At 42.6% G+C, this 14,166-nt stretch overlaps 1 protein-coding gene and 1 non-coding gene across 2 annotated transcripts; one reads left to right on the top strand and one right to left on the bottom strand.

Annotated features, from left to right (window-relative positions):
- Window positions 1-4,914: 4,914 nt before the first annotated feature.
- LOC145437211 (nucleoside diphosphate kinase 5-like) lies at window positions 4,915-13,887 on the bottom strand. The gene is made up of 6 exons (XM_080314404.1): window positions 13,569-13,887; window positions 12,203-12,377; window positions 10,978-11,160; window positions 10,078-10,201; window positions 8,019-8,137; window positions 4,915-5,190 (listed from the first exon to the last, which is right to left on the bottom strand). The coding sequence occupies exons 1-6, from the start codon at window positions 13,631-13,633 to the stop codon at window positions 5,134-5,136; spliced, it is 723 nt and encodes a 240-aa protein (XP_080170530.1). The 5' UTR covers window positions 13,634-13,887; the 3' UTR covers window positions 4,915-5,133.
- Trnar-ucg (transfer RNA arginine (anticodon UCG)) lies at window positions 11,959-12,031 on the top strand. Its single transcript has one exon. It is a non-coding gene; the product is annotated as a tRNA-Arg (tRNA).
- Window positions 13,888-14,166: the final 279 nt, after the last annotated feature.

The raw sequence follows: 14,166 nt of genomic DNA, 5'->3' as shown, positions 1-14,166 counted from the left end.
CGCAGTGCGAACAGTGCTGGCCACATCCGCAGAAACAGATGTTGAAAAACTGGCCGAAGTGGCGGATAGAGTGTTTTTCGCAACTCAGACAGTCAACGTGAGTGCCCTACGCCATGACGCGCAGGATATCGCCCCACAGGCAGAGGTAGACAGCGCAACCGGAGTTTTCATCTGTCACTACCACAAAACTTTCGGTATGAAGACTCAAACTGTCCAGTGGTCAACGGACATGACCACAGCTTTCAACGCTACTAAGGCTGCTTTAGCCAAGGCCACACTCCTGGTACATCCAAAAACAGATGCACCAACCGCCTTAACAGTAGACGCGTCTGATGTAGCTGTTGGGGGCGTGCTCCAACAGAAGTTGGGGAATATTTGGAAGCCGTTAGCCTTCTTTAGCCGTCAACTGAATAATGCTGAAAGAAAGTACAGTGCTTTTGATAGAGAACTGCTGGCGATTCATCTGAGCATCAGAAAATTCCGCTACTTTCTGGAAGGTCGCCACTTCACAGTCTACACCGACCATAAACCGTTGACCTTTGCTATGGCGAAGAAATGTGTACCATGGTCGGCCAGGCAATCCAGACAATTGGCCGCAATCAGTGAGTACACGACTGACATACGGCACGTTTCTGGGAAAAGCAACTCGGTAGCGGACACACTGTCGCGTACCACTGTCAACGCTATCGATGACGGCCTGGATTTCCAAGCGATGGCACGAGAACAAACGGACCTTGATCTACGCGATACTAGCCTCGAGTTACAGCGGATTCCATTTGACGGTGGGCGGTCCACCTTGCTTTGTGATGTCAGCACTGGGACACCGAGGCCGGTGGTTCCACCATCTTGGCGACGACGGGTTTTCGACGCTGTACACACCTTGTCGCATCCTGGCATTAGGACCACCAAGAATTTGGTAAGCGCCAAATATGTGTGGAAGGGTCTTGCGAAAGACGTGAACCAGTGGAGCAGGTCTTGTATCGCCTGCCAACGGTCGAAAGTCACTCAACACACGAAAACTGCTCTTGAAACGTTTCGTGTTCCAGAAAAGCGCTTCAGTCATCTGAACATCGACCTCGTAGGCCCCTTGCCTCACTCGCGGGGATACACATATCTCCTTACAATGGTCGATAGGTTCACCAGGTGGCCCGAAGCCATACCGATTTCCGACATCTCCGCCGCCGGATGTGCCCGCGCACTGCTGTATAATTGGGTGGCGAGATTTGGCGTTCCGGCAGATATGTCATCTGACCGAGGGCCTCAGTTCACTTCGAGGCTATGGGACACAGTTTGTGAACTTCTTGGCACCAAACTTCACAGGACCACTTCGTACCATCCCCAAGCCAACGGACTGGTGGAACGCTTCCACCGTTCTATGAAGGCTGCCTTGCGTGCTCGATGCACGCATCCGGGCTGGGTAGACGAGCTGCCGTGGGTCTTACTTGGACTTCGAACCACACCAAAAGCGGACCTAGGGTCGACTTCGGCGGAACTTGTGTACGGTGAGACGATAGCAGTGCCAGCAGATTTCATGGCCACGCCTGAGACCATTACAAACTACAATCCACTGCTTAACCGCCTTCGAGAAACTGCTGGAAGTTTGCGCCCAACCCCTACCTCTTCTCATGGAAACACATCAGCTCGTGTGGCTTCAGACTTATCAAACAGTAAATTCGTTTTCGTGCGAAGAGGCGCACATGGGCACCCGCTGACAAGACCATATGACGGACCATACGAAGTAATCTCCCCAGGAGAGAAGGTGTTCAGACTGAAGATTGGCTTGCGCGAAGAACTCGTTTCGGCAGACAGACTCAAGCCAGCCTACATGGACAAAGAACATCCATTCGTGGTGGCACAACCACCTACAAGAGGTAGACCGCCCTTGCTTGATCCTTCAACGTCATCTCCAGATCCTGCGCAGCGAGCACCGGAAAGCTTACAACGTGAACAGGACGACACGACGTCTACGCGCAACAAGCAGATGAAGACTCGCTTCGGAAGAATGATTAACGTGCCCCCTCGATTCCGAGCTTGAAAAGGCTAGTCACGATCTGGTGGAGGGTGGTGTAGCTGCACATAATACACCTACAAACTATATCCAAGCGATCGCGACTCGTAAATGTATTACGCTTATTCCTGACGCGTTACTGTTCGAATATTAACATTCTGATACATTCGTACCGCTCTGACTTGCACGCTCAAAAGGTGCCAGTCAGAGAGCATGTTCATATTATTGTTGTTGTAATTACAGATTGAGTGTAGCTGTACTTGTCTCGCGTTCTCAGTATGGAAATGAGAGTTACGTAGTTAGTTAACTACTCAGTAGGATACGAGTTCCTACAATATCACGACGAAGGCCTATATAAAAGCGATGGGTCGGGTGCGGTAGCGACCAAAATTCATTCCTTCACGACCAATCAAGAATTGTTGGCGTGACGAATGCGGTTGCCAGCTGCAGAAAAATGGTTGGTGCGAAACGTTAATCAGGGGTCACCAACCTTTTTGCAACCAAGGGCTACTTTTGAGTACTGATTTCAGTGACGGGCTACCATTTACTCCCACCGTTTACCCGCACCAGATTAAATTTCCGCTTTGATATTCATAACACTGGGCAGGAATCACATTTCGGTAAGACTTCTACGAGAGTCTTCCAAATCAAAACATCTCATTTCAACTAGCTAGGCATTAGGATCTTTTAAAAATTCACGAATTACTTCGCACCATGTTCATATAAATTATATAACAACAGTCAGCTCAAATTTTAAAATAAATCATGTCACACTTTAGACTGGACATCATGTTATCTGTTTCTATATCAGTCAGTGGCAGGCCTGGCATTGTATGCGATCAACTAGTGCGCTGTACTGTGGTATGTAACTTGACACTTCAACTCTGGGTGAGTGTTGCAGATGTGCAATAGTGAGTTCTGTTTTTGATTAAGTTCATGTCCGCAAAGGCTGATTCGCAACGATAAGTTGAACCAAACATGCTTGCAACCTTCATAGCTGCTGCGCATACACCACTGTACTTTTCCATGTCAACAAGGCACCAAAAGTTTGCTGCAGTCTTGTGGGCTTTGAGGTGGAGGTCATTTTGCAGTGTTACAATTTCTATTTTATACCTGTCAGCAACATCGATTACGGAAAGTTTGAAATATGGTACTAAACTGCGTTGAGTGTAAAAGAAACAAGCTGTGTCAAAAGATGCAATACGTAGTGGGCATACACATATTGAGAATCTGCTATGTTACTTCACCGCTATCTGCTACCGAATATTAATGCTTTTTACTACTTTGGCATTGTCCTGAACGTCGAGCTACCATAACTGAACCCCCCGCCATTTCAAGAAGACCGTGGATGGCATTCCGTCATGTCGCCTGTATGGGCACTGGGCAGTGCGTCGTATCCTACGTCTTCGATATCTTGTGATTCTATTACATGTTGGTATATTACTAATTGTAATTGAGGATATTTGATATCATCATTTTAAGTGTTATTTATGTATTGTCATCTGTGAGCTACATGTCAGTGTGATTTAAACAAGAATAGCTAAATCAATCAATCTATATTCTTGAAAGCTCGCTGGTGATAATATGATGAAAATTGGTAAATTCTGCTATTCGATCTGTTTTTAAAACAGTCTCGCGGGCTACTCATCTGTTCCTCGCGGGCTACCTGGTGCCCGCGGGCACCACGTTGGTGACCCCTGCGTTAAATATAAATAAATTGAATGTTTGGCACGCAAGCTGGTAAAAGGTAGAGACTTATTGACATTTTGGCACGCTATACACAAAAGGTTGCCGGCCCTTGCCATATAGAACTGAGCAGCAGATTCTGGCTGTGAATCACTTGAGCGCCAAAGCCGGCTGCATGATCAGTCAATCAATCAGTTTTATTAATATTTTCATCGTTTCAAAACACCACAAAACTGCGATACAATGAAAGGATAGGAAGGTGTCGAAACAACTTGGAGTAGTCTTTGAAATCAGACACCCACCTTGGCCTATAGGCGAAGCAAAGAAGAGGCATGCACATTGAATGAAAAGTAATGCAGAGAATATAAGACGCAAGCAACAAAATAAGGTGGCATGATGGCGGAGGGCAAGGTCGATGTTAGGTCGTTGTCCGGTAATCCTGGAGGCTGGCTAGTGTTCATTTAGAATGTGGACATGCTCAACGACTGTCGGATAGCCGGCGAGATGCTGTTCCACAATTGGGGTCCGGCATACTTGATAGAGCAATGCGTTTTCTTGTATTCCATCCTGATCATGGTAGTTGTTCTTCGTTGACGCGCGTGTGCTGTACTTGTGCGTTTTTGACTCCGAGGTGAAGTAGTCGTTGAAAGATGAGAGACATTGACCGCAATGGAACTGATACATAGACTTGGCAATTTCTAGCTTCCTCATATCTTCTATGTTTAGAACACCAAATCTTTTGAGAAAGCACTCATAGTGGCATCTATAAGTGACCCCGCTTACTAGCTGCATTAATCATGACAATGATGTGAAATTGAATAGAATGAGGCATTGACAAGCTGATTTTGACAGTTAATAGTTCATACCTGTTTTGCATGGTATATTTTATGAGTTGTTTCTTAAACCAATTGGCGCTTATCGCCAGACGGCCTTTTGCACCACAGTCAATAACATGTACAAGAATAATGACGAAATAGCGGAATACATCGCGGTGTAGTGCAAAGCAAAAGCAGTATTTTTCGGACTGATCATTTTGTAGCTGCATTATCGTGAACTCCGAAGCAGGACGGATTCTGACCCCCAAATTAGGGAATCCGCTAATCTCTGATGTTGATCCCGAACCCTTGCAGACGGTATGATTATTTCTTTAACGAGCGTTTGCAGAATGATAATGCTCTGTAAACACTAAAAGGTCATCCAATAACGGAAAAAGCAACAAGTATTAACACATATGTATTTTTGGTACAAAGCTTACATTTCAAATTCCATTGTATTGCATTAAAGATAAATATAATGTATCACAAACTAGAAGCACCCTATCTCTAAACAACAATTTCTACTGGATTCATTTCCTATAGATGTGTTTTGCTCGAATTTCGAGCTCCGAATAGTGCGTGCAGCAGACGTTTCAAGAAAATGCTGGAATTCTGCAAAAGTCACTAGCCAATCCTAGGCTTGCGCGGGTTATTCTCGATGAGCCAATCCGCCAGCCACACCTGAAGAGATACATGATAACAACATTATTGTACAATAAGGCTCTTCAAAACTGACTTTTTTTTCAAATCGTACTGGCTACTTGATAAAATTGTTAGGTTACCTAATTTAAGCCTACACACAAGATTTGGTTCAATTCCAGCCAGTAACCGCTTTGCTACAGGAGAAGAAAGTTTCTATTTATTATATAAAAATAAATAATAAAAAATTTTGAAAATTTTCTGTTCACCCAATGAAAGTGTTAGGCTGTCTATAGAAACGATGTTCACCAAATTTGGTTTAAGTCCAACCAGCGGAAGCGGAATTATTGCCGTAGAAAAATTTTGATTTGAATGAAATAGTATTTACGGTGAGCCCAAATTTAATAAATAAACAAAGAATCGAGCAATCAGCGTAAAGTTTGGTTTACGGCCGTATAGATAACTAACCTACGGAGAGTCGCAACGGGTCATTGTTTTGCGGTTGCCCGATTGTTCTGAACAATGCCGATATTTAAGACTTGGAGGACGGATTCTAGGTGGATCAGTGCCTGATCATATTTTACTTTATATTTTCGGAATCGGTGCAACAGTAGCTTTCGATCAAGACCAGATTCAATAATTTCTGCGCTCGGGAAGATAGCTTTTGGATTGCTAGAAATCCTATAGTAGCTTACGCAAAACAATTCTCCACTCCAGCCTCAGCGAAGCGGAACGAAGCTGCAAAATCGGTCGTTGCCGTTCCATGTTTAATTTCTATAGTCAGACCATAGTGTCCTATATGGTGTCGACACAAGCAAATCGCACGGTTCAATGAAATTGTATCACGTCACAGTTTGCATTTGGCTACAGGCAATTTGACGGTGATTTTTGACCGGCTTGCAGAGCATTAAATTTGATGAATCGGGTATCAATCGAAAGCTGACTCTGCATTGATTACGAAAATATAAATTTTATTCCGCTCGCGGCCCTGGAACCCCCACAATCAGCCCCCAATTATTCATTGTCGAGTAGATTGGCAGTGTGACGCAACAATGCTGTCAGGCGAAACGAGTGACTAGCTCAAGAGCAAGGATGCGGCCGAGCGGCGAGAGTGGGATCAGCTGACGTCGCGGCAATAGCAATGTGCAACCGCGCCACAGAGAAGCGCTGCGCTGTTGATACTTTTCCTATGCGTTTCGGTACAAGCGAGCACACACCAGCCTTTCCTTGACTTGTAAGGGTAGAACTGGGTCCACAGAATGTATTAGGGCCCGACCAATTTTCGCGCAATATCCTTCAGCTGATAAAGATATGTAGGCTACGTCTAAGTAGTCTACATTGGATATGTCAGATTATTATGATATCGATTGTCTTAGCCCGCTTGTTGCGTAGGGCTCCAGAGACACGTCGCGCTGTTGATGGCGGGTGTCGATACTTTCTATAGTCGCTTTTATGGTTAAGTGTGAGCAAGGAGCATTGAGCATGAGCATACATTACAAGCTTTTATTTGATCCGTATGGGTAGGACTTGGTCCGCGAATGCATCAGGTAAAATGTTGATTGTTGAATAAAGTTTAACAGCAGGAGTGTCGAATTAAACTGGTATCGCTGTCCGGATTCAATCCGTTAGCAGAAAGCTTGCGGGCCATACCTGCCAAATGATTCCAAAATGTTACCACCAAATTCATACCTTTGTTTTTCACTGGAATCTATCTGATATCACTATAAACGTTGACGTTGGAATTTGGTTTAGCATTTTTCAATCACCAAATAGTTTTTTTTTGACTGCCGGGGACCTTTTGCGTCAAAAGTAATACAGTGGTATCACAGATATTTGAATTATATTCATTCTGTAGCCTGTATATATATTCCTAATGTAACTTACGTAAAACGGATTTGCAGTATTGTTTTCGCATCTGTGAATAACTGAATGTCCAACTTCCATTCGGCCCAACAGAGTTTGCACTTTTTCGCCTTCTCGGAATTTGGCAAGGTCACCGACGTGGTGCTTATGGGGACTAGAGTGAAAACTCAACACTGTAGTTGTATTACTACAATATGATATATTTACATTATCTAAATTTGCGGTCTTGAGTGAATCTTATTACTTGAAAGTATATTTTTCTTACTAGAAATATCTCTAACAGCTGAAGGATTGCGCGAAAATTGGTAGGGACCAAATACATTCTGTGGATCCAGTTCTACAATTACAAGTCAAGGAAAGGCTGGTGTGTGCTCGCTTGTACCGAAACGCATAGAAAAAGTATCAACAGCGCAGCGCTTCTCTGTGGCGCGGTTGCACATTGCTATTGCCGCGACGTCAGCTGATCCCACTCTCGCCGCTCGGCCGCATCCTTGCTCTTGAGCTAGTCACTCGTTTCACCAGACAGCATTGTTGCGTCACACTGCCAATCTACTCTACAATGAATAATTTGGGGCAGATTGTGGGGGTTCCAGGGCCATGAGTGGAATAAAATTTATATTTTCGCAAGCAGTATAGCGTCAGCTTTCGATTGATACCCGATTCATCAAATTTAATGCTCGGCAAGTCGGTCAAAAATCACCGTCAAATTGCCTGTAGCCAAATGGAAACTGTGACGTGATACAATTTCATTGAACCGTGCGATTTGCTTGTGTCGACACCATATAGGACACTATGGTCAGACTATCGATATTGTCCAGCTGCGACATTTACCGACTAAAATTTCTCCGATTGAGGTATGGGGGGAAATGAATGATTGACTCCGAGCATGGTGGACGCGGAAACAGAAAATCATTCAAATCTGATGTTTTCATTGAATCATCTCAAGGCTACTAGAAAATAAACGTAAGAAACATAGCGCTGCAAGCAAGTAGGCAGGGTTGACTCACTATAGGATCCTTCGGTTTCATTTTGCAAACTGCCGTGAGACCATGAAGAAGGGTTGGCTGCACCTCTCTCGTCAGGTAATCCTTAGCGAGAGATTTCGTAGTGATGGGCTCCAAGATTGCTAAACAATTTTTTCACGTTTGTGTTACTGAATAAACATGTAAAGCAGGCGTGTCACACTCAGCTGACGTCGCGAGCCGGATTCAAAACTTTATATCGCTCGCCGGCCGCACCACTCAAATGATTCCAAAATATTACCTCAGAATCCATGCCCTTGTTTTTCATTTTGAATACTTTATTATCAAGACTATGAGCACAGTAGTATATTACATTATATTACGAAAATAGGGTTTCTATTCTAGCTTCACCTTTATTAGCAAACAATGAATTGCGTGGCAACAATACGATTGGGCGGCAGTACACTGTTATAAACCGAGAAAGCATTGGCTCTAACGATGATATGAGTTGGTCTTGGTATGTTTCTATTCTTCCTTCGTTTTAGTCGTATACTGGCGTCAAACCTACGTATGCGTTGTGAGAAATATAAAATATTTGACTGTAAACACGGATGTTGAAATCTACTTCATATTATTATATTGTGATTCGGGTTTCTCTCGAGGCCGGAGACCTTTAAGTCAGAAGTGATGTAGCGGTACAACCACATATAGTTGAATTATATTTCTGTAATTCTCCCTGCATGTAAGGGTTTCGCAATGGCATTTTCGCCTCTGTGAATTACCCGTTTTGGTAAATTTTTCCATAAAACTCTCAGCTCAATATGCACTTTTTTGCCTTCTTGAAATAAGGCAAACTCAACACCACTGTTGGGTAGCTATAATGTGACCTTTGAACTCACTCGACATTCGCTGTCTTGGGGTTATTTAATGGGCTGAAAATCTCCAGATTTGTTAGAAATGTTCTGGATACTACTCGCATTTTTCAATCTACTCAGAATTCCTCCACGGGCCGGATTAAATCATCTGGCGGACCGCATGCGGCCTGTGGGCCGTATGTTTGACGTCCCTGATGTAAAGGAAGCGAAAGAAGTCAATGTGTTCCTAGAACTAGATCTAGGTCTCGTCGATGGACCCATATTATCGTGAATGGACATTGGACAGGCGATTTTCTGGCCCCCTTCACAGAGTTGGAATGAAACGTAATAGATCAGGACTGTATCATACATCGGCCGAAGTGAGACAACGTGACGTATAAACTGTACCTGACAACCTACTTGCCTCACTGGCACAATAATTTCTGCTCAAATAGAAGTGTCACTTTGTGAACGATGCGCGCTATACAGGTACAATTGAAGGAAGAGTTAGCTATGAAAACTGTATACGTATAGTATACTACTTCAATAAAGTATACTTTAATTGGGATAAAACTGACCTATAACCAAAACCTCTTGACTAATACTGTACGTAACACAACGTACTTTATTACTCCAGTGAAGTAAAATTAGGCCTACCTACTGAGACTTGCCATCACTGATGAACATGAATTTAATTTGGAAAATTTGACATAGGGCAGCAGGCTCGTAATCCCACTTCCTATAACTGATTTGAAATTATTTCAATACATAACACTTATATTTGGGCAAATATCTACTAGGCTTGATGTGGCGAGGGAGGCAAAACGATTTTGAAAACCTTTTTGGTCTCATGCAATCAATATCGACTGTATATATGTCTATGCCTATTGCCTATGCCTATAGCGGGGCGACATAATGCCTTACAGGTGAGTTTGAAACATATTGTTGCAATGCGTAACCTATCTTCATATTGAATCCTTGTCAACTGACTAACACAACTACGTACGTTCGGACACACCACTGAAATATTTCACAGAAAGGATAGCAAGACACAGTCTCATCGCAAAATTGCATATTCGATACCCCGAGGCACTGAGAATAAATTAAACGTTATCCCTATTTGTGGCCGCCCAGCAACGTGCGAACCCTGGATTTTTCACAAGATCGAATCAGTAGGTTAGCTGCGTCACTGATGTGGACAGGCGCTCCTAGTTTTCAATCTCCTACATAGCGATTGAACTATGACTTACTATCCCTGAAGAGAAACGTGATTTCTTTCTCCGCGGCCCTTCTGTTTTCACTAGCATGTACTGCATTCCTCGTCTGGTCTTTTCCATAGAGCGCTCGCAGAGTGTGAGGTTGGTATTCCTTTGCCTATCGGAGAAAGAATAAGGGACTTAACTATTGTATCGGTTTGCCGATAATATCGAGTCGATATCACAATTCACAATTGCCGTTAGAGATACAACAAATATCGGCAATATTAGTGACGTCACAAAGTAACAATAGGAAGTCGGAGAACTAAATCCGAGACTTCTTGACGGGGAATAATGATATTTCTTATAGCTTACAAGTGTCCAAATGCAGCATATAATTTATTTAACGTCCAAGCATATAGAATATATAGCAATATAATGTGTCGGTACACACTGCGCAGTTATATTCATATAATAATAATCTGAGGTTCTTGCCGTCCTACACTGAGAATTTACGAATTATATTGGTTTGGTTCAATTTCTTCGTTTCAAATTTGAAACTGTCGGCAGTAATAGTTTGTGGAAAAATTGCACCGCCAAACATGATATTATAGCGCGTCCTACTAGCTATACGCAAGACGCTACGGGCTACACGCCATTGACACAATGTCCGAGTAAACATACACAGAGTGTATAGCACAGACCAATGTTCCCTCTAAATTTTCACGAGTCTGCGCTCACTCACCAACTCACTGCGCGGTCCGTTCAGCAACAGTGCTGCGTAACGACTAAAAAAATCATCACTTCGGCTTCTTGTGCGCGGCACACGTTTTTCTGTGTGCGGCGACTATAAAAGCAGTGTACGGCCGCGCATGCGCGCTGCTTGGAGGGAATAATGGCACAGACTATCATATTGTACAATATACGGTATATGTTTATTGTTCTTTCTCAAACCTTGAATGGATTGACGTGCCCCACCATTTCCAACCAGTCTCTGACAGCATTATCTTTGGAAATCACTAGCGCTACGATCTGTCCAGAACTCATGTGTCCGATTAATGTCGGGAAGAACATCTTGCCGTAGTGATCCGAGTAGAAATCACTGGCCTGTTCAGGTGTGAAGTGTATTTTCCGCTTCTAAACAATAACGAAGAAAGTGTGAGTACTAGTGTACTACGCATCATTTATATCATGCTAAATCTAGTCCTATCAGCATAGCCTATTTCTTTCGTGTTGTACATCACATTCGATGGACTAGACACCTTGTGAATGAGATCAGACAATATCTATGGAGATTGATGTTGCTTTATTTATTCACTGCAAGCTGTTCTATCGACTCGTGATCGGAAGCGAATAAGCAGACGAAGGAGTGTTACTCTCAAAGCTCGTGAATAAGTAGAGGAAAATTTATTACGTTAAAACTATAGAGATTCTATATTAAAACCGCCTTATCGTAAATTACATTATGTTTTCAAGATGAAACTACGTTTGTTACGTAATAAACTAATATCAAAAACAAATATTTCCCTGCGTTTCCGCAGCCGTGATATATTAATCCACGCACTACGGGGCTATCCTGGATATGGAACGCGATAAATGAATCAAATGGTATCTCTATATTGTGGTCATGACTCAACTTGAGTTGAACGTGTAATTCCCGTACCTAACTATCATACAATTTCGAATTTAAATCATCGTACTAACCAATCTTCGTTTTCACTAGACATTCGTAAAGATTGCAGAAAATATGAATGAAAATAATTGGACAATGCGAAGACGTGAGGTCGTGAGATGCAGCCTACGACATATCGTAGCCCCCGCGTGAGATCTACAATGACATTACAGGACATCAGAAGCAAAATAAATAAACGAGAGAGATTATTCTCTCGTTTGAAGTACGTATTTATATTAAGTAAAGGTGAATCGGAGCTCGTCGGCCTCGTGGCCTAATGGATAAGGCGTCTGACTTCGAATCAGAAGATTGAGGGTTCGAGTCCCTTCGGGGTCATATTTTTCTTATAATGATTAGGCATGTTTCATGGTTATTTCGATACTAACAAGTAACAACAGATCATCTTTTCCATGATTCAATACAGCATTTCTTGAAGAAAAGCACCAATTCGAAATTATCTTCTGCTCTTATTTTTAACCAATCACAATATGAATCGATTGTCATCACCTGCAGGATTGAAAATCCCTTCTTTCTTATGAGATCTTCAATTTCAACTTCGCTTTCCATAGCATCGGGTTTTATTATAGCTAACGTCCTCTCGAAACTAATTTCGTGAATGGATGTCCTTTCAACCCTTTCCGAACCGCTGTCATTATAGTCACTTGACGTGTCGCTGAATATGCTTGCAAAAGAATAAGTGGATAAATGATTGGACTCAAGTTTGAAACCACCAGAGGTGGTCAAAGTAGTCATCGTCGCTACTCAAGTAGAAGTAGAAGTAACGCCAGAATTTCTACTCGAGTAGAAGTAGGAGTGATGGCTCACAAATAAGTAAGTAAGTAAGTAGGTTTTCTACGCTTATTTTTGCCTACAAAACTGAAAACTGTCAAGTAGAAATAGAAGTAGTCTAAAATCATAACTACTTAAAAAGTAGTGTGATTAGGCCAAATCTACTTCAAGTACTGCAAAAAGTAGAAGTACTTAGTTACTGACCACCTCTGGAAACCACATATGTATATTTTCACGATCCATGTCAGAACAGCCACACAAGAATAACTCATTTTGACTATGTCCGATTATTTTACCAGCTACATAGTAAATGGTTTACTGCGCCGGTTAAATTTACATGCATGGAAAGTTAGTGATCTTATGCACAAAGACATGGCATCGGAGAAATGCTTCGTCAAAACTATATTCCACGTGCAGACAGGGCCGAAACAGTACTTCGTCAGGCCCCGTCCAAAACGTTGGTCTTGGGCCCCCCATAGGATAATAAACCAAAATTCTGGGCGGCAACGCCCCCCCCCCCAGACCGCCCTTCACGACACGCCTTTTTACCAATACCAGTGTAGCACGTTTTAGTGCTCCCCATACGGGATCTACGGATGTGTGTATGGGTGGTAGTCCCGCGAAGCGCGAAGAAAAAATATAATTTTCATGAGTGAAATCTGTCTATTAGTAGTCTATAATTGCATATTGATATCGATTTCTCATCTTCTCTCAATCCTCGTGATCAGATTTACCCGTAGAGCTGAGGGAGAAAATTTTGAAGTTGTAAGAAAACTCCCACAAAATACTCTATAATTTATGTGGATTTGCGAAATAATTTTGGGCCCCCTTCGAGCTCGAAATTGGGTATGAGTGTACGACATTGGGTTATTTATCTTGCTTATTAGCCTAATAAAGCTAGAAAATCCAGCTGCTATAAGCATTCAGCTTATATTGTTGGAGTCTACACTGCGTTAGCCTAGGCTAGGCTATGCGTTAACCTTTTGAAAAAAAGCCCTGACGGAATAACGCTATTTATATTGTAACAACTGCAATGCGAGCTAGAATGGTAAATTTAGCGTGAATTATGCAAAATGAAACTTACTTGCTTTGTTCGCTATCATCATTGACAATGTCGTTGTAATCCCTGAATTCGGATGTCTCCGACATTTTGTCTTAACTTACGCTTTTCTAATCTTGCGCGAAGCAATATCTCCAGCAACAGAACCTTCCTCGATCAACCCTAGTTCTTGACTAGTGGCGAGTGGTTACAACTATAGGTAACCAGACAATACAGACCATTGGTGTAATTTACCAAATCGCGGTATTGGATCCAATTGTTGCCATGCGATATGATAATGGATACTGTGGTGAAGTGGCGCTGAGATTGTTGATCAATGGACGCAATCGCTTTTAACCTGTATAGTAAATGTATCCGATATCAGTTGCTAAAATAAGTAAACAAGTGCTTAGCTTATATTTGATATAGAGTGTCATTGTTTATATCAGGAACAAATTTGCAGGGTTTGTAATGACTCCAGTCACGATTTTCTGATTCCTCGACTTAACTCGAGTCATTTTCTTCAAATACGGAAATGACTCGGCTCGACTCGAGTCAATCTGTGTATTAACTTGACCTGGACTCGAATCATTGCGCATGACTCGAATCAAGTCATATGACTCGCGACTCAGACTGCCAAGAC

The sequence above is a fragment of the Botryllus schlosseri genome, chromosome 4, assembly GCF_051294905.1.
Source record: "Botryllus schlosseri isolate E-star chromosome 4, Bs_hap1, whole genome shotgun sequence".
Classification (NCBI taxonomy): domain Eukaryota; kingdom Metazoa; phylum Chordata; class Ascidiacea; order Stolidobranchia; family Styelidae; genus Botryllus; species Botryllus schlosseri.
Note: the sequence above shows the minus strand (reverse complement) of the source record. Positions and strands in the feature narration are given on the sequence as shown.